The sequence below is a fragment of the Anomaloglossus baeobatrachus genome, chromosome 2 (assembly GCF_048569485.1).
Source record: "Anomaloglossus baeobatrachus isolate aAnoBae1 chromosome 2, aAnoBae1.hap1, whole genome shotgun sequence".
In the NCBI taxonomy this organism is placed as follows: domain Eukaryota; kingdom Metazoa; phylum Chordata; class Amphibia; order Anura; family Aromobatidae; genus Anomaloglossus; species Anomaloglossus baeobatrachus.
In genome coordinates, this window is record NC_134354.1 from 628,557,061 (window position 1) to 628,581,421 (window position 24,361).

The following is a 24,361-nucleotide window of genomic DNA, read 5'->3' on the forward strand; positions in this document are numbered from 1 at the left end:
ACAGAGGACTCTTCATCTGATCTCAGACCCCGTCCTCCTAAAATGGAGACGCAGGGTCCCCTGTCATTCCCCGTCCCGCAGCTCTGATTCACGAGCTGACTCACTGGACGATGAGGATGTCTTTACTAGGGGCTCGGACGCTACTTCATGTACCATTGATCTGTCCGAAGGTGATGCAGATGCTAATGATTTGATTGCGTCCATTATATTTGTACTGGACCTCAATCCGCCTGTATCAGGGGAGCATCCCCCTCTGGCAGAAAGACATCAGTATACCTTAAAGAGAACAAGGAGTGTGTTCCTTAACCACTCCAGTTTTCAGCCCACTGTGACCAAGCCCAGAGCCTGTCCTGACAGACGCTCCCTAAGCGTGGTTCTGATGACTGTTTCCCCCTTCCACCAGAGGTGGTCAAGGAGTGAGCTCATTCACCAAGGGTGGTCCCTCCGGTGTCTAGACTTTCAGCCCGGATAGTTGTATCAGTGGCTGACGGCACCTCTCTAAGGATCCCACTGTACATTAATTCTGTACTGGACCTCAATCCGCCAGTATCAGAGGAGCAACCCTCTCTGGCAAAAAGGCACCAGTTTAACTTGCCTAAGAGAACAAGGAGTGTGTTTCTTAACCACTTCAGTTTTCAGGCCACTGTGACCAAGCCCAGGGTCTGCTCTGACAAACGCTTCCCAAAGCGTGGTTCTGATGACAGTTTTCCCCTTCCACCAGAGGTGGTCAAGGAGTGGGCTCATTCACCAAAGGTGGTCCCTCCGGTGTTTAGACTCTCAGCCCGGACCGTTGTATCAGTGGCTGATGGCTCCTCACTTAAGGTTTTGCTGTCCGCCAGGTTGTCCTTCTGGCCAAATCTGTATGGAGGCGGCAGGGGCCTCGTTCTCCCCAGCTTTTGCAGCAGTGCGGGCTTTCAAAGCCATCTCTGCTTCTCTAGAGGAGATGCATTCCCTCACAGGGACTCTATGCCCGAAATGGTTGCCTTAACTTCCAGACTTCAGTCTTTTCATCCTATGCCATGTCTGCCATGCTGGAGACTCTCACCGCACTGCGGTGGCCTCAGCTAATTTCCTCGCTATCCGCAGGCTCCTGTGGCTTCGGAAGCTGAAAGCAGATGCTTCTAAAGAAGTTCCTTGCTGGGCTCCCTTTTGCTGGGACCAGTCTATTCGGGAACAACTGGATGAAATTATTAAGAAAGCTCTTGGCGGGAAGAGTTCTTCCATGCCACAAACCTAAACCAGGAAACCTGTCCAGGGCAGGAATCAGTCGAGGTTTCGTTCTTTTCGTTCCTCCATCTGATCGTTCTCTAAGCCCTCGGCCTCTAGCTCAGCCAAGGATCGTAAACCCAAATGGCGCACAAAGCCGTGTCCTCAGAAGACCGCAGGAGATGCTGCCACTAAGTCAGCCTCCTCCTGCCTATCTGGCCACGCCAGCAACGTCCTTGGTCGGTGGCAGGCTCTCCCACCTTGGTGACGTATGGTTTTAACACGTCTCCGATCAGTGGGTGCGGGATACCATCTCCCACGGCTACAGGATAGAATTCTATCCAGCCCGCCAAACAGATTTTTTCTGTCAACTCCCCCCTGCTCCAAGGCCGCCGCCTTCTCACAGGCTGTGGCATTCTTGCAGGCCAATGGAGTAATTGTACCGGTTCCCGACTGGGAACGGTTCTGAGCTATTCCTAGTCCCCGAAGAGGGCGGTGCCTTCCGACCTGGATCTCAAGCTTCTCAAGCATGTTCAGGTGCGGCATTTTCCCATGGAGTCTCTGCGATCAATCAATGACCCAAGGAGATTCCCTAGCATCCATCGACGTCAGAGATGCCTATCTGCATGTGCCAATCGCAGTTTCACACCAGCGTTGGCTACGTTTTGCAATCGGAGTGGTCCAATTCGTGGCTCTTCCCTTGGGGTTAGCCACGGCCCCTCGAGTATTCTCTAGGTCGGGGCAGCTGTGATTGCGGTCCTGCTCCTCTAGGGGTTGGCAGTGATCCTTTTGTCCTGGACGGCCTTCTAGTCTGGGCTTCATCCAGTGCAGACTGTTAGCGGAGTGCCTCGCTCACTCTCGCCACTCTAACCAATTCGGGTGGCTTGTCATTCTGTCCAAGTCCACTCTGACTTCGACCCAGAAGTTCACGTACCCAGGGACGCAATTCGAGACTCTGTCGGCACTTGTGAAGCTGCCCTTAGTCAAGCAGCAGTCCCTCCGCTGGCGGTCGACGTCGTTCCATCAGGCACCTGATACAGGTGCTGGATCAGATGGTGGCGTCAATGGAAGCGATTCCCTTGCCCAGTTCCATCTGCGTCCTCTGCGGCTGGATATTTTCCGCTGTTGGAACAAGCGGACTTCCTCCTTCCACGGGGTGGTGGCTTCGCCACAGACCAGGGGCTCGTTTTCAGTGGTGGCTTCGGCCCCTCTGTCTCAGGGACGCTCCTTCCTGGCCCCGTCCCAGGTGATCCTCACCAGGATGCAAGTCTTTCCGGCTGGGGAGCAGTATATCTCCACCATGGAGCGCAGGGCACTTGGACTCTGTCCGAATCAGCCCTCTGGATCAATGTGCTGGAAATCAGAGCTGTGTTTCTAGCTCTCTAAGCCTTTCACCATCTGTGGGCGGCCAGGCACATTGGAGTCCAGTCAGACAACGCTACAGCGTTTGCCTACATCAACCTCCAGGGCGGGACACTCAGCCGCCTGGCAATGTTGGAGGTTAAAAGCATTCTTCAGTGGACGGAGGACTCCTAGTCCACCATATCCGCAGCCCACATCCCAGACGTGGAAAACTGGGAGGCAGATTATCTCAGCCGTCAAACCGTGGCTCCACGATCCTCATGTTTTTGCGGCAGACGCACTGGTTCAAGTTTGGTCCCAGCTTTGTCTCTTACGTGTTTCACCCTCTAGCTCTTGCCCAGAGTCCTGCGCAAGATCAGAAAGGAGGGCCGTCGGGTCATTCTCATACTCCAGACTGACCCAGGCAAGCTTGGTACCCTGACCTGCTCCGTCTGTCCGTAGAGGTGCCATGGCATCTCCCGGACTGTCCAGACCTTCCCTCACGAGGTCCGTCTTTCCGCCAGAATCCTGCGGCTCTCAGATTGACGGCGTGGCTTTTGAGTCCTGGATCTTGACGACTTCTGGTATCCCTCCTGAAGTCATCTCCACTATGACTCGAGCTCGGAAGTATCCTTTGTCCTTTTGGCCTTGCCGATCCTCCTGTCCCTTCTACAGTCCGGTCTGCAGCTAGGACTATCCCTATTCCCTTAAGGGACAGGTCTCTGCTCTGTCAGTGTTGTGCCAGCGGCGTATCGCCCGGCTGGCTCAGGTGCGCTCCTTCATGCAGGGCGCATCTCACTTCATTCCGCCTTACCGGCGGCCTTTGGAGCCCTGGGACCTTAATCCGGTCCTCACGGCTTCCGGAAACCCCCCTTTGAGCCTCTTAGGGAGGTTTCTTTGTTTCATCTTTCACAGAAAGTGGTCTTTCTAGTGGCCATAACTTCCCTCAAGAGGGTCTCTGATTTGGCTGCACTCTCTTCGGAGTCACCCCTTTTTTGGTTTTTCATCAAGACAAGGTGGTTCTCCGTCCGACTCCGGACTTTCTCCCTAAGGTGGTTGCTGCTTCCACCTTAACCGGGGCATTTTCCCTGCCTTCCTTTTGTCCGGCTTTTGTTCATCGCTTTGAAAAGTCGTTGCATACTTTGGATCTGGTGCGGGCGCTCCGGATCTATGTGTCTCGCACCGCTGTTCTTAGGCGGTGCACCTCTCTTTTGTGCTGACCACTGGTCAGCGTAAGGGCCTCTCGGCTTCTAAGCCGACCCTGGCTCGTTGGATTAGGTCGGCCATTTCCGATACCTACCAGTGTACTCAAGTGCCTCTCCCGCCGGGGATCAAGGCACACTTGACCAGAGCTGTCGGTGCCTCTTAGGCTTTCAGGCCCAGGCTACGGCTCAGCAGGTCTGTCAGACTGCCACTTGGATTAGTCTGCATACCTTTTCGAAGCACTACCAAGTGCATGCTCATGCTTCGGCAGATGCGAGCTTGGGCAGACGCATCCTTCAGGCGGCTGTCGCCCATTTGTGAAGTTAGGTTTCGCCTACTTCTCAGTTTTTCTGTTTATTCCCACCCATGGACTGCTTTGGAACGTCCCATGGTCTGGGTCTCTCATAAGGAACGATGAAGAAAAAGAGAATTTTGTTACTTACCGTAAATTCTTTTTCTTATAGTTCCGACATGGGAGACCCAGCACCCTCCCTGTTGCCTGTTGGCAGGTTTCTTGTTCCGTGTGTTTTCACCGGCTGTTGTTGTTGTAGACAGAGGTTCCGGTTGTTCCGGCTTTTGCTCTGTCTCTACTTGTGGGTGGATGTCCTCCTTCAGCTTTTGCACTAAACTGGCTAGGACTGGCTACCAGGGGGTGTATATGCTAGGAGGGAGGAGCTACACGTTTGAGTGTAGTACTTTGTGTGTTCTCCGGAGGCAGAAGCTATACACCCATGGTCTGGGTCTCCCATGTCGGAACTATAAGAAAAAGAATTTACGGTAAGTAACAAAATTCTCTTTTTTTTTGCTTGGCGTGCTTCTTTAATGTTACACAGTCTTGTTAACTGTAATGTTTTTTGTTTTTTTTTGTGCTAGACGCTCATTGAACAAATGGAGCAGCGATCGGAGAAGTTACCAGAGTGCGTATTGTTTTTATCTAAGAAAACAAAAAAACCCTGCTTATTAATTTACTCAAACTTTATTTTTGTCTTAAGAAAAGGTGAAAGTTTTATTCTTATTTTTGACCCCATAGTCTAGGCAAAGTTAAATGAAAACTGTCACCTCCAGAAATATTATTTCTCTTCAGATATAAGGATAATCTACTGGTAAACAGTGTTTAAATCCTGCCTTGGTAGACTTAGGGGTGCTTCACACACAGCGAGCTCGCTGCCGAGATCGCTGCTGAGTCACGCTTTTTGTGACGCAGCAGTGACCTCATTAGCGATCTCGCTGTGTGTGACACTGAGCAGCGATCTGGCCCCTGCTGCGAGATCGCTGCTCGTTACACACAGCCCTGGTTCGTTTTCTTCAAAGGCGCTCTCCCGCTGTGACACACAGATCGCTGTGTGTGACAGCGAGAGAGCGACAAATGAAGCGAGCAGGGAGCAGGAGCCGGCGTCTGACAGCTGAGGTAAGCTTGTAACCAAGATAAACATCGGGTAACCAAGGTGGTTACCCGATATTTACCTTAGTTACCAGCCTCTGCAGCTCTCACGCTGCCTGTGCTGCCGGCTCCGGCTCTCTGCACATGTAGCTGCTGTACACATCTGGTTAATTAACCCGATGTGTACAGCAGCTAGGAGAGCAAGGAGCCAGCGCTCAGTGTGCGTGGCTCCCTGCTCCCTGCACACACAGCTAAGCGGTGTGCGCTGGTAACTAATGTAAACATCGGGTAACCATACCCGATGTTTACCTTAGTTACCAGTCTCCGCAGCTTCCAGACTGCGGCTCCGTGCAAGCGCAGCGTCGCTTGCACGTCGCTGCTGGCTGGGGGCTGTTCACTGGTCGCTGGTGAGATCTGCCTGTTTGACAGCTCACCAGCGACCATGTAGCGATGCAGCAGCGATCCTGACCAGGTCAGATCGCTGGTCGGATCGCTGCTGCATCGCTAAGTGTGAAGGTACCCTTACTGTAAACGTAGCTAAAGGGAGAAAAGGAAATGTTATTCCCCCTGCTGCTATTCTTGGGTGAAGTGCAGGGAGCTGTTGGTCATCCCCAAGTACACAGTGAGCAGCGCTTTATCAGTCCCTGGGACTGTGCAGAACAGGCAATCAGTGAAGTGTGAAAGGATTATTGTTTTGAGGGGGCAGGGGTAGACTGGATTTGGGGGTCCCATGGCGTTTGCGTTATCTTCCGCTATTAGCAGTACACTACTGGTTACATGTCTCAGAAAATGGCAGCGCAAACCACGTTTTTTCACTAGTTAATAGAAAGCAAAAAAAATCAATAGAAGCTTTGTATTGCCATAATCATACTAATGTGTAGAATCAGAATGATGAGGCATTTTGGCTGCACAATGAACATTGTAAAATCAAAACAAAACTGGTGGAATAGCATTTTTGTTTCTCAGTCTTTCTACACTTAGGCCCTGATTCAGCCATGTGTTTAAGTTAGAAACCTGGTGTATAACGCTTTGAAGGGTGTGAAATATTTTGCTGAATGGGTGGACCTGGGATTGGGGTTGGTCGGGGGCGTGGTGACACCCGCTCTCCTAATTCATGATGTGTTAAGGTGGACCTTACTCCATTGCACAGATGCATATACTTTTTTCTTTTTTTTAAGACTTTCCTAATTAAGAGGACATTACACTCCACTATACCCATTCATCAAGACAGGCGGGATGATGAATCGAGGCATTAGTTCTTGTTTTTTTTTTTCTTTTCGTTTTTCATTGTATGTGGAAATGGTTGGTGTTCAAAACTGTCATCCCACATAAAACAAAGTTTCGCACAGCTATGTTGATGGAAAAATAGAAAAAAAATGATCATTTTTGGAAGAGAGGGAGGAGAAAAAAAAGATGCAAAAAATTAAAAATTGCCCAGTAATAAATGGGTTAATAGAGGGGTTAGATTCCTTTCACAGCTGTGATCTGTTGAAGCACAGATGCCAATGGCATCCGACAGATCCTGTTGCTATATGAGTGGGCTGTCGGGGTCTGAAGAGCCGTCATTCTGACAGTAAAAATAGCGCATGTAGCTTTATGGGGCCTGAGACAATCCCTTTAAAGCGGACTGCATCATATTGCACATAAAGACCGCAAGGCTCCCGACCGCTGGGATGATGGGAGATGGGGTACAGCTTTTATTTACTGCACTGTAAGGTTGTTTTTTTTCAGAGGCTCTTTGTATAGGAAGAAAGCTCAAGACGTATACGGGTGAGATGTCTGCAGCACAATAGAAATAACAGCTGATGTGGACGGTTATTATTAGCACTGGCACTTTGTCTGCACTGGCTTTTATATGTGACGTCCAAAGTATTTAATATGTGCTATTATAGCCAATTTTTGAAAATGTACCTGGGTTGACTTTTTTTGTTTTCTCTGAAAGGTATCAACTACTTCTTGGTGAAATACATCAGTGCTATTTAGATCAGCGAGAGAACTTGCTCAGTCCAAGTATCACCAGCACAATTACAGATCTAACCAGCCAGAACAACAGGGATCACTGTGCGTTGGTAAGACATCTATGATTACTCGGCCTACACTGAATACACTCTCCTCCTTTTTTGCTTTTTACGGCTTGACAACCTTAAAAACAGTGAAAATTGATGATGGCGGCGCTGTACTCCTAAACTGAACCTGTCATTTCAGGTGGCTGCTCAGAATAAGCTGTCATGTGTACTGTATGCGAGGGATAACATTTCATATGCCCATTATGTCTTGTGTCCTATGTTTTTGAATAGTTTTCTCATCTATAGGCTATATCTCTAATTTCTTTGTCGCTCCATTGGGAGACCCAGACAATTGGGTGTATAGCTTCTGCCTCCGGAGGCCACACAAAGTATTACACTTTAAAAAGTGTAAAGCCCCTCCCCTTCTGCCTATACACCCCCCGTGCATCACGGGCTCCTCAGTTTTATGCTTTGTGTGGAAGGAGGCACACATCCACTCATCTTCTCATTTTAGTTATATCGGTTGGAAGAAAAGTGGGCCCCCACGGGGCCCCCGGCATGTTCCCTTCTCACCCCACTTTGTCGGCGGTGCTGTTAAGGTTGAGGTACCCATTGTGGGTACAAAGGCAGGAGCCTCATGCCGTCTCCTTCACCATCCCTTAGCGGCTCTGGGAGAAGTGGGATCCTCAGCGGTCATCTAGTCACTGGGACCGTGCTCCCTCCGCAGCCCCTGGGGGAAGCTGTCGGACAGGAGTCTGTTTATCCTCAGGGACCGGGCCCTGCATCACTAAGGTACTCTGTACCCCCATGGGGGATGTGCATGGAGCGCCTACATCCCGGACGCTGCAGCAGCTGCTTATTTGTGATGGCCGGCGGACTTCCGCACCGACCGCACCTGTTTGTCGGCCGCGGTATTAAATTTAGTCCCCGGCTTCAATTGCGGCCTAGTTGCAAAACTCCCGCCCCCGGGCCTGTCTATCAGGGATAAGGGCGGGACTGCCGGCCTGACGTCGGCTGTGAGGGCCAGGGCATCCTGTATGTTCCTCCTCCCCTCACTGATCACTGTGGGGACTCCAGATTCCCGCACTTTTTCTAACGCCGCCCCCGGCTTCTCTCCTCCCCTGAGAGCTCCGGCAGCCATTTCTTTGGCATTCTGCCTGTGGAAGTTTTCCTGGACAGAGCTCTGCAACGCTGGGAGACCTAAGGCAGGGAATCTGGAGGACACACACCCCGCTTTTTAGCGGTCGGTAAGCCACACCGGTCACCCGGTGCTGGTCCCCTCAGGGTGCCGGAATAGATACCATATATATTTATATATTTCTGTTCGGTCGGGCTGTATACCCTCCCCATTTACCCTCAGTGATCACTCTCCTAGGAGACAACAGCATGTCGTCCACAAGGAGCAAGGGGGCCAAGACACAGGGTTATTTTGCGACCTGTACCTCTTGTGCGGCTAAGTTACCTGCAGGTTCCACCTACCCTCACTGTGAGCAATGCTCAACCCCTGTTTCTTTGTCGCTCCATTGGGAGACCCAGACAATTGGGTGTATAGCTTCTGCCTCCGGAGGCCACACAAAGTATTACACTTAAAAGTGTAAAGCCCCTCCCCTTCTGCCTATACACCCCCCGTGCCTCACGGGCTCCTCAGTTTTTATGCTTTGTGCGAAGGAGGCTGACATCCACGCATAGCTCCACATCTTAGTCAGCAGCAGCTGCTGACTATGTCGGATGGAAGAAAAGAGGGCCCATAACAGGGCCCCCAGCATGCTCCCTTCTCACCCCACTCTGGTCGGCGGTGTTGTTAAGGTTGAGGTACCCATTGCGGGTACATAGGCAGGAGCCACATGCTGTTTTCCTTCCCCATCCCTTAATGGGCTCTGGGTGAAGTGGTATCCTAATCGGTCTCCAGGCACTGGGACCATGCTCCCTCCGCAGCCCCTGGGGAATCTGCTGGACAGGAGCCGGGTATCGCCAGGGACAAGGCCCTGCTACTGTGAGGTACTCTGTGTCCCCGTGGGGGACCGCGCATGGAGCGCTTGTGCCATACACACTGCAGCACTGCTGGGTGTGTTAGTACGCCGGGGACTACCGCGCCGACCGAGCTTATTTGCCGGCCGCGCTTATAACTTTAGTCCCCGGCTTTTGCGGCCTAGTATCGCATATTCCCGCCCCCAGGCCTGCCAGTCAGGGGAAGGGCGGGACGCTGCACAGGACGTCAGCGCTGAGGGCTGGAGCATACTTTGTATCCTCCTCCCCCCTCACTCAGCACAGTGGGGCATCAGATTCCCGCACTTTCTAGGGCACGCCCACGGCCCCCTCCTCCCCACAGAACGCCGGCAGCCATTCCTGTCAGCACTTCTGACGCTGGAGAGGAGAGACAACACGGCTCTGGGAGGCCCAGGCAGGGAATCTGGTGATCACACAACCGCTTTGAGCGGTCGGTAAGCAGCACCTGTGGTGCTGGCCCCACTGAGTGCCGAAGTGTACATATATATATATATATATATATATATATAATATATATGCTTATATGCTATACATTTACACTGTACGGTCGCACTGTTGATTTTTGGCTATATACCCTCCTGGATTGTACTCAGAGGAGACAACAGCATGTCGTCCGCAAAAAGCAAGGGTGCCAAAGCACAGGCTTACTTTGCAACCTGTACCTCATGTGCGGCTATACTACCGGCAGGTTCCACCGACCCTCATTGTGTGCAATGCTCGGCCCCTGTGGCACTTACTCAGCCGGAGCCTCTGCTACTAGTGGCCCAGGTGGAACCACCTGCTACCACTGTCCAGGTGACAGGGACGGAGTTTGCAGTATTTGCTGACAAACTGTCTGAGAGTATGGATAAATGGTCTGCTAAGATACTAGAAGCCTTACAGTCCAGACCGGTGACTCAGGCCCCGGGCACTGTTGAATCATTGACCCCAGGCCCCCCTCAGTTGGAGCAGCAAAGTGCTCCTGGGGTGACTCATAGGTCCCAGGGTGAGGTCTCTGACACGGACCGCAGTCCCAGGCCGCCTAAGCGGGCTCGCTGGGAAATTCCCTCGACTTCATCACACTGTTCAGGGTCTCAGCAGGAGGACTCTCTGGATGATGAAGCGGAGGTAGCAGATCAGGATTCTGATCCTGAGGCCGCTCTCAACCTAGATACACCTGAAGGTGACGCCATAGTGAATGACCTTATAGCGACCATCAATCAGGTGTTGGATATTTCTCCCCCAGCTCCTCCAATTGAGGAGTCAGCTTCTCAGCAGGAGAAATTCCGTTTCAGGTTTCCCAAGCCTACATTGAGTACGTTTCTGGATCACTCTGACTTCAGAGAGGCAGTCCAGAAACACCGAGCTTGTCCAGATAAGCGTTTTTCCAAGCGCCTTAAGGATACACGTTATCCCTTCCCCCCCCTGACGTTGTCAAAGGCTGGGCTCAGTGTCCCAAGGTGGATCCTCCAGTCTCCAGACTGGCGGCTAGATCCATAGTTGCAGTGGAAGATGGGGCTTCACTCAAAGATGCCACTGACAGACAGATGGAGCTCTGGTTGAAATCCATCTATGAAGCTATCGGCGCGTCTTTTGCTCCAGCATTCGCAGCCGTATGGGCACTCCAAGCTATCTCAGCTTGTCATGCGCAGATTAATGCAGTCACACGTACGTCTGCTCCGCAAGTGGTGTCCTTAACCTCTCAGGCGTCGGCGTTTGCGTCCTACGCCATTAATGCTGTCCTGGACTCTGCGAGCCGTACGGCGGTAGCATCCGCCAATTCGGTGGCAGTCCGCAGGGCCATGTGGCTACGTGAATGGAAGGCAGACTCTGCTTCCAAAAAGTTCTTAACCGGTTTGCCATTTTCTGGCGACCGCCTGTTTGGTGAGCGATTGGATGAAATCATTAAACAATCCAAGGGAAAGGACTCATCCTTACCCCAGTCCAAACCAAACAGACCTCAACCACGGAAGGTACAATCGAGGTTTCGGTCCTTTCGGTCCGCGGGCAGGTCTCAATTCTCCTCGTCCAAAAGGCCTCAGAAGGATCAGAGGAACTCCGATTCATGGCGGTCTAAGTCACGTCCTAAAAAGACCGCCGGAGGCACCGCTCCCAAAGCGGCCTCCTCATGACTTTCGGCCTCCTCACACCGCATCCTCGGTCGGTGGCAGGCTTTCCCGCTTTTGCGACGCCTGGCTGCCACAGGTAAAAGACCGTTGGGTGAGAGACATTCTGTCTCACGGTTACAGGATAGAGTTCAGCTCTCGTCCTCCGACTCGATTCTTCAGAACATCTCCGCCCCCCGAGCGAGCCGATGCTCTTCTTCAGGCGGTGTGCACTCTGAAGGCAGAAGGAGTGGTGATCCCTGTTCCCTTTCAGCAACAGGGTCACGGTTTTTACTCCAACTTGTTCGTGGTGCCGAAAAAGGACGGATCCTTCCGTCCTGTTCTGGACCTAAAACTGCTCAACAAACACGTAAAAACCAGGCGGTTCCGGATGGAATCGCTCCGCTCCGTCATCGCCTCAATGTCCCAAGGAGATTTCCTAGCATCAATCGACATCAAAGATGCTTATCTCCACGTACCGATTGCTCCAGAGCATCTGCGCTTCCTGCGTTTCGCCATAGGGGACGAACACCTTCAGTTCGTGGCACTGCCTTTCGGCCTGGTGACAGCCCCACGGGTCTTCACCAAGGTCATGGCAACAGTAGTAGCAGTTCTGCACTCTCAGGGACACTCGGTGATCCCTTACTTGGACGATCTGCTTGTCAAGGCACCCTCTCAAGTGGCATGCCAACACAGCCTGAACATTGCTCTGGAGACTCTCCAGAGTTTCGGGTGGATCATTAATTTTCCAAAGTCAAATCTGACACCGGCCCAATCACTGACATATCTTGGCATGGAGTTTCATACTCTCTCAGCGATAGTGAAGCTTCCGCTGGACAAACAGCGTTCACTACAGACAGGGGTGCAATCTCTCCTTCAAGGCCAGTCACACCCCTTGAGGCGCCTCATGCACTTCCTAGGGAAGATGGTAGCAGCAATGGAGGCAGTTCCTTTTGCGCAGTTTCATCTGCGTCCACTTCAATGGGACATTCTCCGCAAATGGGACAGGAAGTCGACGTCCCTCGACAGGAACGTCTCCCTTTCTCGGGCAGCCAAGGCTTCCCGTCAGTGGTGGCTTCTTCCCACTTCTCTGTCGAAGGGGAAATCCTTCCTGCCCCCATCCTGGGCTGTGGTCACGACGGACGCGAGCCTGTCAGGGTGGGGAGCGGTCTTTCTCCACCACAGGGCTCAGGGTACTTGGACTCAGCCAGAGTCCTCCCTTCAGATCAATGTTCTGGAGATAAGGGCAGTGTATCTTGCCCTAAAGGCGTTCCAGCCGTGGCTGGAAGGCAAGCAGATCCGAATTCAGTCGGACAACTCCACAGCGGTGGCATACATCAACCACCAAGGCGGAACACGCAGTCGGCAAGCCTTCCAGGAAGTCCGGCGGATTCTGCTATGGGTGGAAGCCACAGCCTCCACCATATCCGCAGTTCACATCCCGGGCGTAGAAAACTGGGAAGCAGACTTTCTCAGTCGCCAGGGCATGGACGCAGGGGAATGGTCCCTTCACCCGGACGTGTTTCAGGAGATCTGTTGCCGCTGGGGGATGCCGGACGTCGACCTAATGGCGTCCCGGCACAACAACAAGGTCCCGACATTCATGGCACGGTCTCAAGATCACAGAGCTCTGGCGGCAGACGCCTTAGTTCAGGATTGGTCGCAGTTTCAACTCCCTTATGTGTTTCCTCCTCTGGCACTGTTGCCCAGATGGTTACGCAAGATCAGGTCCGACTGCCGCCGCGCCATCCTCGTCGCTCCAGACTGGCCGAGGAGGTCGTGGTACCCGGATATGTGGCATCTCACGGTGGGCCAACCGTGGGCACTACCAGACCGACCAGACTTGCTGTCTCAAGGGCCGTTTTTCCATCTGAATTCTGCGGCCCTCAACCTGACTGTGTGGCCATTGAGTCCTGGATCCTAGCGTCTTCAGGGTTATCTCAAGAGGTCATTGCCACTATGAGACAGGCTAGGAAACCAACGTCCGCCAAGATCTACCACAGGACGTGGAGGATATTCTTATCTTGGTGCTCTGATCAGGGTTTTTCTCCCTGGCCATTTGCCTTGCCCACTTTTCTTTCCTTCCTTCAATCCGGATTGGAAAAAGGTTTTCTCGCTCGGCTCCCTTAAGGGACAAGTCTCAGCGCTCTCTGTGTTTTTTCAGAAGCGCCTAGCCAGACTTCCACAGGTACGCACGTTCCTGCAGGGGGTTTGTCACATAGTCCCTCCTTACAAGCGGCCGTTAGAACCCTGGGATCTGAACAGGGTGCTGATGGCTCTTCAGAAACCACCTTTCGAGCCAATGAGGGATATTTCTCTCTCACGCCTTTCGCAGAAAGTGGCCTTCCTAGTAGCAGTCACATCACTTCGGAGAGTGTCTGAGCTAGCAGCGCTGTCATGCAAAGCCCCTTTCCTGGTGTTTCACCAGGACAAGGTGGTTCTGCGTCCGGTTCCGGAATTTCTCCCTAAGGTGGTATCCCCCTTTCATCTCAATCAGGATATCTCCTTACCCTCTTTTTGTCCTCATCCAGTTCACCAATGTGAAAGGGATTTGCACTTGTTAGATCTGGTGAGAGCACTCAGACTCTACATTTCTCGTACGGCGCCCCTGCGCCGCTCGGATGCACTCTTTGTCCTTGTCGCTGGCCAGCGTAAAGGGTCACAGGCTTCCAAATCAACCCTGGCTCGGTGGATCAAGGAACCAATTCTCGAAGCTTACCGATCTTCTGGGCTTCCGGTTCCCTCAGGGCTGAGGGTCCATTCTACCAGAGCCGTGGGTGCGTCCTGGGCTTTGCGGCACCAGGCTACGGCTCAGCAGGTGTGTCAGGCAGCTACCTGGTCGAGCCTGCACACTTTCACGAAACACTATCAGGTGCATACCTGTGCTTCGGCAGATGCCAGCCTAGGTAGGCGAGTCCTTCAGGCGGCGGTTGCCCACCTGTAGGAAGGGGCCGTCTTACGGCTCTATTACGAGGTTTTACTTTACCCACCCAGGGACTGCTTTTGGACGTCCCAATTGTCTGGGTCTCCCAATGGAGCGACAAAGAAGGGAATTTTGTTTACTTACCGTAAATTCCTTTTCTTCTAGCTCCAATTGGGAGACCCAGCACCCGCCCCTGTTCCCTTCGGGCTGTTGTTCTTTGTGTACACATGTTGTTCATGTTGAATGGTTTCAGTTCTCCGAAATTTCTTCGGATTGAATTTACTTTAAACCAATTTATAACTTTTCCTCCTTCTTGCTTTTGCACCAAAACTGAGGAGCCCGTGAGGCACGGGGGGTGTATAGGCAGAAGGGGAGGGGCTTTACACTTTTAAGTGTAATACTTTGTGTGGCCTCCGGAGGCAGAAGCTATACACCCAATTGTCTGGGTCTCCCAATTGGAGCTAGAAGAAAAGGAATTTACGGTAAGTAAACAAAATTCCCTTCTTTGCTTCCACAACCAGAGCCTCGGTCACTAGTGGGCCCCTCGGCTCAGGTAGAATCCGTTGCTCTCCCTGTCCAGGCGGCAGGGACAGAGTTTGCAGCTTTTGCTGAAAAACTCTGAGTCACTCTCACATTCCATGGCTCAGTCTATGGACAAATGGTCTGCCAAGCTGCTTGAAGCCTTGCAGTCCAGACCGGTCCCTACACAGGCCCCGGGCCCTGTTGGCTCTTCACCCCCAGGCCCCTCTCTGCCCGCGCCGCAGCACGTTCCCAGAGGGGGCCCTAGGTCTCACGTGGAGGACTCCGGCCCGGACCACAGTCCCAGACCGGCTAAGCGGGCACGCTGGGAATCTTCACCGACTTCTTCACGTTGCTCAGGTTCCCAGCGTGAAGACTCTCTGGAGGACGAGGCGGACGTCGCAGCTCAGGGCTCTGACACTGACGTTGCCCTCAATCTTGATACACCTGACGGGGACGCTATAGTAAATGATCTTATCTCGTCCATCAACCAGGTGTTAGATATCTCTCCCCCACTGCCACCTGTAGAGGAGTCGGCTTCTCAGCAGGAGAAACACCAGTTTCGGTTCCCTAAACGTACACGGAGTGCGTTTTTCGATCACTCTAACTTCAGAGATGCTGTCCAGAAGCCCAGAGCGGTTCCGGACAAGCGCTTTACTAAGCGCCTTACTGACACACGTTACCCCTTCCCTCCTCACGTGGTCAAGGGTTGGGCTCAATGTCCCAAGGTGGATCCCCCAGTCTCTAGATTGGCGGCTAGATCTGTGGTATCTGTTGCAGATGGATCATCGCTAAAGGATGCCACTGACAGGCAGATAGAGCTCCTGATGAAATCCATCTATGAAGCCACGGGGGCGTCTTTTGCCTCGGCCTTTGCAGCCGTGTGGGCACTACAAGCTATCTCAGCTTGTCTGGCTGAGATTAATGCGGTTACACGTAATTCTGCTCCGCAGGTTACGTCTTTGACTTCCCAGGCGTCAGTTTTTTCTTCCTATGCCATGAACGCAGTTTAAGACTCTGCTAGCCGTACAGCGGTGGCATCCGCTAACTCTGTGGCAGTCCGCAGGGCCATGTGGCTGCGCGAATGGAAGGCAGACTCGGCTTCCAAGAGGTTTTTAACCGGTTTGCCGTTTACTGGCGACTGATTGTTTGGCGAACGATTGGATGAGATTATTAAGCAATCTACGGGAAAGGACTCCTCCTTGCCCCAGTCTAAGCCAAAGAGACCTCAGCAACTACAGATACAATCGAGGTTTCGGTCCTTTCGTCCCTCCGCCAAGCCCCAATCCTCTTCGTCCAGCAGGCCGGAGAAGGGCCAGAGGAACTCCTATGCGTGGCGGGCTAAGTCACGCCCCCAAAAGGCCGCAGGAGGCACTGCTTTCAAGGCGGCCTCCTCATGACTCTCGGCATCCCAGAACCGCATCCTCGGTCGGTGGCAGGCTCTCCCGCTTTTGCGACGCCTGGTGGCCACATGTTCAAGACCGATGGGTGAGACATTCTGTCTCACGGTTACAGGATAGAGTTCAGCTCTCGTCCTCCGACTCGTTTCTTCAGAACATCTCCGCCCCCCGAGCGAGCCGATGCACTTTTTCAGGCGGTGAACGCTCTGAAAACAGAAGGAGTCGTGATCCCTGTTCCCCCCCCAGGAACATGGTCGCGGCTTTTACTCCAACTTGTTTGTGGTGCCAAAGAAGGACGGCTCGTTCCGTCCCGTTCTGGACCTCAAACTACTCAACAGACATGTGAGCACCAGACGGTTTCGGATGGAATCTCTCCGCTCTGTCATCGCTTCAATGTCACAAGGAGACTTCCTAGCATCGATCGACATCAAGGATGCTTATCTCCATGTGCCGATCGCACCCGAACATCAACGCTTTTCTTTTTCGCTCCTAATTGGGAGACCCAGACAGTGGGTGTATAGCTACTGCCTCTGGAGGCCGCACAAAGAACTACACTTAAAAGTGTAAGGCCCCTCCCCTTCTGGCTATACACCCTCCCGTAGGAGTACGGATTCCTCAGTTTTAGCTTTGTGCGCAGGAGGTCAGACACGCACGCATAGCTCCATTGTTTTTAGTCAGCAGCAGCTGCTGACTATGTCGGATGGAAGAAAAGAGGGCCCATACAGGGCTCCCAGCATGCTCCCTTCTCACCCCACTGTATGTCGGAGGTGTTTGTAAGGTTGAGGTACCCATTGCGGGTACGGCGGCAGGAGCCCACATGCTGATTCCTTCCCCATCCCTTTTTACAGGGCTCTGGGTGAAGTGGGATTTACTGGTCTCCAGGCACTGAGACCGTGCTCCATCTACAGCCCCTGGAGAAGATGCTGGATGGAGCGGAGTACATCAGGGACATGGCCCTGCTTCCTCAAGGTACTCTGTGTCCCCGTGCATTTGGCGCTCACACCGCAGCATGCTGGGTGTTGTAGTGCGCCGGGGGACATCAGCGCTACGGCGCTTGTGCCATGGCCTCATTCAGCTTCGCTGAAGCAGGCACACTTCTGGGAATCGGTCGCGCCGGCCGCTGGGACTGCGGCGCGGCTGGCACTTGTGGTGCGCCGGGGACTTCAGCGCGGCCCGCGCTTTTACGGCGGCCGCGCTGATAACTCGAGTCCCCGGCTTTTGCGGCCTGCTTCCGTTCGTTCCCGCCCCCAGACCTGCCAGTCAGGAGAGGGGCGGGACGCTGGCCAGTGCATCAGCGCCGAGGGCTGGAGTCGTTTTTACATACTCCAGCCCTCACAATCGGCACAGAGGGGACACTGTTTCCCGCACTTTTGTTTGGGAACTCCCACGGACCGCCCCTCTCCACAGACGCCGGCAGCCATTCCTGCTGACACGCTGAGCTGCAGAGGGGAGCCGGGGAGACCCAGACAAGGAATTCTGCGCCTCTTACCCGCTATTCAGCGGGCGGTAAGCAGCCCTCAGGGCTCACCCCCTCTTGTGCCACTAGTATTCTTAGTATTTTGTTTCTACAAATACTTGGTATTACATAGCGCTGGTCGCCCTTTGGCTATAGACTCTCTCACATTGCAGAGAGCCAGCAGCATGTCGTCCGTAAAACGCAAGGGTGCCAAGGCACAGACATTATATGCTTCCTGCACCGCATGTGGGACTTTTCTACCAGCAGGCTCCACGGACCCCCATTGTGTGCAGTGCTCGGCCCCTGCGGCGCTTGCACAGTCGGGACCTCTGCTGGACGTGACCCAGGGTGTACCACCTGTGAATGCTGTCCAGGTGACAGGAACTGAGTTTGCAGCTTTTGCTGACAGAATGTCTCTCACTATGTCACAAATTCTTGACACATTGCGAGCTAGGCCTGTACTTCAGGCCACGGACACTGTGCAATCATTGCCCCCTGGTCCCCCTCAGCTCCAAGCTCCGGGACGGGCATATACACCTCAGGGTGAAGACTCTGACTCGGACGATGGCCCCGGGCAGCCTAAGCGGGCTCGCTATGACGGGCCTTCACATTCATCTCAATGGTCAGGATCCCAGCGAGATGAATCTATGGGTGATGAGGCGGACGTAACTGATCAGGATTCTGATCCTGGGACCGCTCTCAATCTAGATACACCAGATGGTGACGCCATAGTTAATGATCTTATATTTAACATCAATAAGATGTTAAATATTTCCCCACCAGCTCCTCTTGTAGAGGAGTCAGCTTCGCAGCACGAGAGAATCCATTTCAGATACCCTAAGCGTACATTAAGCACTTTTCTGGACCACGCTGACTTTAGAGACGCAATCCAGAAACCCCACGCTTATCCTGAAAGGCGTTTTCCTAAACGGCTTAAAGATACACGCTACCCTTTTCCCCCTGAGGTGGTCAAGGGTTGGACCCAGTGTCCAAAAGTGGATCCTCCAATTTCCAGGCTTGCAGCTAGATCCTTGGTTGCAGTTGAAGATGGAGCGGCACTTAAAGATGCCACTGACAGGCAGATGGAGCTCTGGCTGAAATCCATCTATGAAGCGATTGGAGCGTCATTAGCGCCTTCTTTTGCGGCCGTATGGGCACTCCAAGCTATCTCAGCCGGGCTTGCGCGAGTCGACTCAGTCACACGTGCATTTGCCCCGCAGGTAGCACCATTGACCTCGCAAATGGCGGCATTCGCGTCGTACGCGATTAATGCTGTTCTTGACGCTACAAGCCGCACGGCAGTGGCGTCAGCCAACTCCGTTGTTTTGCGTAGGGCCCTGTGGTTGAGACATTGGAAAGCAGATTCTCATTCCAAGAAGTGCTTAACCAATTTGCCTTTTTCTCGTGACCGATTGTTTGGAGAGCGTTTGGATGAAATCATCAAACACTCCAAGGGTAAGGACTCATCCTTACCGCAACACAGACAAAACAAACCCCAACAGAGGAAGGGTCAGTCTGGTTATCGGTCCTTTCGAGGACCGGGCAGGTCCCAATTCGCCTCGTCAAAAAAGACTCAAAAAGACCAGAGACGCTCAGATTCTTGGAGGTCTCAGTCACGCCCAAAAAGGACAGCCGGAGGAACCGTTGCCAAGACGGCGTCCTCCTGACTTGCGGTCTCCGATTCCCACACCCGCGGTCGGTGGGAGGCTTTCCCACTTTGGCGACATTTGGCTGTCACGCGTCAAAGACCGTTGGGTGAGGGATATTCTGTCTCACGGGTACAGAATAGAGTTCAGTTCTCGTCCGCCAACTCGTTTCTTCAGAACTTCTCCACCACCAGACCGAGCCGATGCTCTGTTGCAGGCGGTGGCCGCTCTAAAGGCGAAAGGAGTGGTGACCTCCGTCCCTCTTCAGGAACAAGGTCACGGTTTTTACTCCAATCTGTTTGTGGTCCCAAAAAAGGACGGATCGTATCGACCCGTCCTGGATCTAAAGTTGCTCAACAGACACGTAAAAGTCAGGAGGTTCCGGATGGAATCCCTACGCTCCGTCATAGCCTCAATGTCTCAAGGAGATTTTCTAGCATCAATAGACATCAAAGATGCGTATCTCCACGTGCCGATTGCACCAGAGCATCAGCGTTTCCTACGCTTCGTCATACACGACGAACACCTACAGTTCGTAGCGTTACCTTTCGGTCTGGCAACAGCCCCCCGGGTCTTCACCAAAGTCATGGCAGCAGTAGTAGCTGTTCTGCACTCGCAGGGTCACTCGGTCATCCCGTATCTAGACGACCTGCTTATAAAGGCACCCTCTCAAGAGGCATGCCAACACAGTCTGAAGGTGGCACTAGACACTCTCCAGAGTTTCGGGTGGATTATCAACTTTCCAAAGTCTCATCTAACCCCGACCCAATCTCTGACTTATCTTGGCATGGAGTTTCATACTCTCTCAGCGATAGTGAGGCTTCCACTGGACAAGCAGTGCTCGCTACGGACTGGAGTGCAATCTCTCCTTCAGAGCCAGTCGCACTCACTGAGGCGCCTCATGCATTTCCTAGGAAAGATGGTAGCAGCAATGGAGGCAGTCCCGTTCGCGCAGTTTCATCTGCGCCCTCTACAATGGGACATTCTACGCCAATGGGATGGGAAATCGACGTCCCTCGACAGGACTGTCTCCCTCTCTCAAACTGCCAAGGACTCTCTGCGTTGGTGGCTTCTCCCCACCTCATTGTCACAGGGAAAGTCGTTCCTTCCCCCGTCCTGGGCAGTGGTCACGACGGATGCGAGCCTATCAGGGTGGGGAGCGGTGTTTCTCCACCACAGGGCTCAGGGGACGTGGACTCAGGAAGAGTCCACCCTGCAGATCAATGTTCTGGAAATCAGAGCAATCTATCTTGCCCTGCGAACCTTCCAACAATGGCTGGAAGGCAAGCAGATTCGGATTCAGTCGGACAATTCCACGGCGGTGGCGTACATCAACCACCAAGGGGGAACACGCAGTCGCCAAGCTTTTCAAGAAGTCCAGCGGATTTTGACGTGGGTGGAAAGCAGAGCGTCCACCATATCCGCAGTTCACATCCCAGGCGTGGAAAACTGGGAAGCAGACTTTCTCAGTCGCCAGGGCATGGACGCAGGAGAATGGTCCCTTCACCCGGACGTGTTTCAACAGATCTGTTGCCGCTGGGGGACGCCGGACGTCGATCTGATGGCGTCACGGCACAACAACAAGGTCCCAGTTTTCATGGCACGGTCTCACGATCACCGAGCGCTGGCGGCAGACGCCTTGGTTCAGGATTGGTCGCAATTCCGACTCCCCTATGTGTTCCCACCTCTAGCATTGTTACCCAGAGTTCTCCGGAAAATCAAGTCCGACTGCCATCGAGCCATACTCGTCGCTCCAGATTGGCCAAGAAGGTCGTGGTACCCGGATCTGTGGCATCTCACGGTAGGCCAACCGTGGACACTACCAAACCGTCCAGATTTGCTGTCTCAAGGGCCGTTTTTCCATCTGAATTCTGCGGCCCTGAACCTGACTGTGTGGCCATTGAGTCCTGGATCCTAGCGGCCTCAGGTTTATCTCATGAAGTTGTTGCCACAATGAGACAGGCTAGAAAACCATCCTCAGCTAAGATCTATCACAGGACGTGGAAGATATTCTTAGCGTGGTGCTTGGCTCAAGGGTTTTCTCCCTGGCCATTTGCATTGCCAATTTTTCTTTCCTTCCTGCAGTCTGGGTTGGAAAAAGGTTTGTCGCTTAGCTCGCTTAAGGGTCAAGTCTCCGCGCTATCCGTATTCTTTCAGAAGCGCTTGGCACGGCTTTCTAAAGTACGCACTTTTCTCCAAGGAGTTTGTCATATCGTTCCTCCTTACAAACGGCCATTGGAACCCTGGGATCTGAACAAGGTTCTCATTGCTCTCCAGAAGCCGCCTTTCGAGCCTTTGAAAGAGGTTTCCCTTTCTCGGCTTTCACAAAAAGTAGTTTTTCTTGTGGCGGTCACGTCTCTTCGAAGAGTGTCCGAGCTAGCGGCGTTATCTTGCAAATCTCCCTTCCTGGTGTTTCACCAAGACAAGGTAGTACTGCGTCCAATTCCGGAGTTTTCTCCCAAGGTGGTTTCTTCCTTTCATCTCAATCAGGATATCACTTTGCCATCTTTGTGTCCGCATCCAGTTCACCAATTTGAAAAGGGTTTACATCTGTTGGACCTGGTGAGAGCACTCAGGATTTACATTTCTCGCACGGCGCCTCTACGCCGTTCTGATGCGCTCTTTGTCCTAGTCGCTGGTCAGCATAAGGGATCGCAAGCTTCCAAATCCACCCTTGCGCGGTGGATCAAGGAACCAATTCTTCACACATACCGTTCTGCTGGGCTTCCGATTCCATCTGGACTGAAGGCCCATTCTACCAGAGCCGTGGGTGCGTCCTGGGCATTGCGGCATCAGGCTACGGCTCAGCAAGTGTGCCAGGCGGCTACCTGGTCGAGTCTGCACACGTTTACCAAACACTATCAAGTGCATACCTACGCTTCGGCAGATGCCAGCCTAGGTAGACAGGTCCTTCAGGCGGCGGTGGCCCACCTGTAGGAAGAGGCTGTCTGACAGCCCGTTCATGTGGTATCTTTTTACCCACCCAGGGACTGCTTTTGGACGTCCCACTGTCTGGGTCTCCCAATTAGGAGCGAAAAAGAAGAAGGGAATTTTGTTTACTTACCGTAAATTCCTTTTCTTCTAGCTCCAATTGGGAGACCCAGCACCCGCCCTATTTGTTCTTAGGGTTTCGTTTTTCGGGTGCACATGTTGTTCATGTTGTTTCTTAAGTTCTCCGATCTTGTTATCGGATTGAATTTGTTTTTGAAACTGTTATTGGCTTTCCTCCTCCTTGCTTTGGTACTAAAACTGAGGAATCCGTACTCCTATGGGAGGGTGTATAGCCAGAAGGGGAGGGGCCTTACACTTTTAAGTGTAGTTCTTTGTGCGGCCTCCAGAGGCAGTAGCTATACACCCACTGTCTGGGTCTCCCAATTGGAGCTAGAAGAAAAGGAATTTACGGTAAGTAAACAAAATTCCCTTCTTTGCGCTTTGCCATCAGGGACGAACACCTTTAGTTCGTGGCATTGCCTTTCGGCCTGGCGACAGCCCCACGGGTGTTCACCAAGGTCATGGCATCTGTTGTGGCGGTCCTACACTCTCAGGGCCACTCGGTGATTCCCTACTTAGACGATCTCCTGGTCAGGGCACCCTCTCAGTTGGCGTGTCAAAACAGCCTTTCCGTCGCTCTGGCGACTCTCCAGCAGTTCGGTTGGATAATCAACTTCCCAAAATCCCAGTTGACACCGACCCAATCACTGACGTACCTTGGGATGGAGTTTTCATACTCAGTCAGCGGTAGTCATGCTACCGCGGGACAAACAGCTTTCTCTGCAGGCAGGGATGCAATCTCTTCTTCGGGGTCAGTCACACCCCTTGAGGCGCCTCATGCACTTCCTGGGGAAGATGGTGGCAGCGATGGAGGCAGTGCCGTTCGCGCAATTCCATCTGCGGCCACTCCAGTGGGAAATTCTCCGAAAATGGGACAGGAGGTCGACTTCACTCGACAGGAACGTCTCTCTTTCCCTTGCAACCAAGACGTCACTTCAGTGGTGGCTCCTTCCCAACTCTCTGTTGCAGGGGAAATCCTTCCTACCCCCCACCTGGGCTGTGGTCACGACGGATGCGAGCCTGTCAGGGTGGGGGGCGGTTTTTCTCCACCACAGGGCTCAGGGAACCTGGACTCCGATAGTCATCCCTTCAGATCAATATTCTGGAGAGAAGGGCAGTGTATCTAGCCCTATTGGCCTTTCATCGGTGGCTGGAGGGCAGGCAGATCCGAATCCAGTCGGACAACGCCACGGTCGTCGCTTACATCAACCACCAAGGCGGCACTCGCAGTCGTCAAGCCTTCCAGGAAGTCCGACGAATTCTGCAGTGGGTGGAAGCCACAGCCTCCACGATCTCCGCAGTGTACATCCCGGGCGTAGAAAACTGGGAAGCAGATTTTCTCAGCCGACAGGGCATTGACGCGGGGGAATGGTCTCTTCACCCAGACGTGTTTCGAGAGATCTGTCGCCGCTGGGGGACGCCGGACGTCGATCTCATGGCGTCACGGCACAACAACAAAGTCCCGCCATTCATGGCCCGGTCTCAAGATCACAGAGCTCTGGCGGCGGACGCATTAATTCAGGATTGGTCGCAGTTTCGACTTCCCTATGTGTTTCCACCTCTGGCGATGCTCCCCAGAGTGTTGTGAAAAATCAGGTCCGACTGTCATCGCGCCATTCTCGTCGCCCCAGATTGGCCGAGGCGGTCGTGGTACCCGGATCTGTGGCATCTCACGGTGGGTTAACCGTGGGCGCTCCCAGACCGCCCAGACTTGCTGTCTCAAGGGCCGTTTTTCCATCTGAATTCTGCGGCCCTCAACCTGACTGTGTGGCCATTGAGTCCTGGCTCCTAGCGTCCTCAGGGTTATCTCAAGATGTCATTGCCACTATGAGACAGGCCAGGAAACCAACGTCCGCCAAGATCTATCACAGATCTTGGAGGATCTTCTTGTCCTGGTGCTCTGACAAGGGTGTTACGCCCTGGCCCTTTGCCTTACCCACTTTTCTTTCATTCCTTCAATCCGGAATGGACAAGGGTTTGTCTCTCGGCTCTCTTAAGGGACAAGTATCGGCGCTTTCCGTATTTTTTGAAAAGCGTCTAGCCAGACTTCCGCAGGTCCGCACGTTCCTGCAGGGAGTTTGCCACATAGTCCCACCTTACAAGCGTCCGCTGGAACCCTGGGACCTCAATAGGGTGCT

General features: G+C 53.1%; 1 protein-coding gene across 1 annotated transcript in view; it reads left to right on the plus strand.

Annotated features, from left to right (window-relative positions):
* Window positions 1-24,361, plus strand: part of COG3 (component of oligomeric golgi complex 3) — a 234,030-nt gene that overhangs the window by 53,423 nt on the left and 156,246 nt on the right. Inside the window, exons 9-10 of the mRNA XM_075336880.1 lie at window positions 4,624-4,667; window positions 7,074-7,200. Coding sequence (XP_075192995.1) covers window positions 4,624-4,667; window positions 7,074-7,200 — 171 coding nt within the window. The remainder of the gene's footprint in view (window positions 1-4,623; window positions 4,668-7,073; window positions 7,201-24,361) is intronic.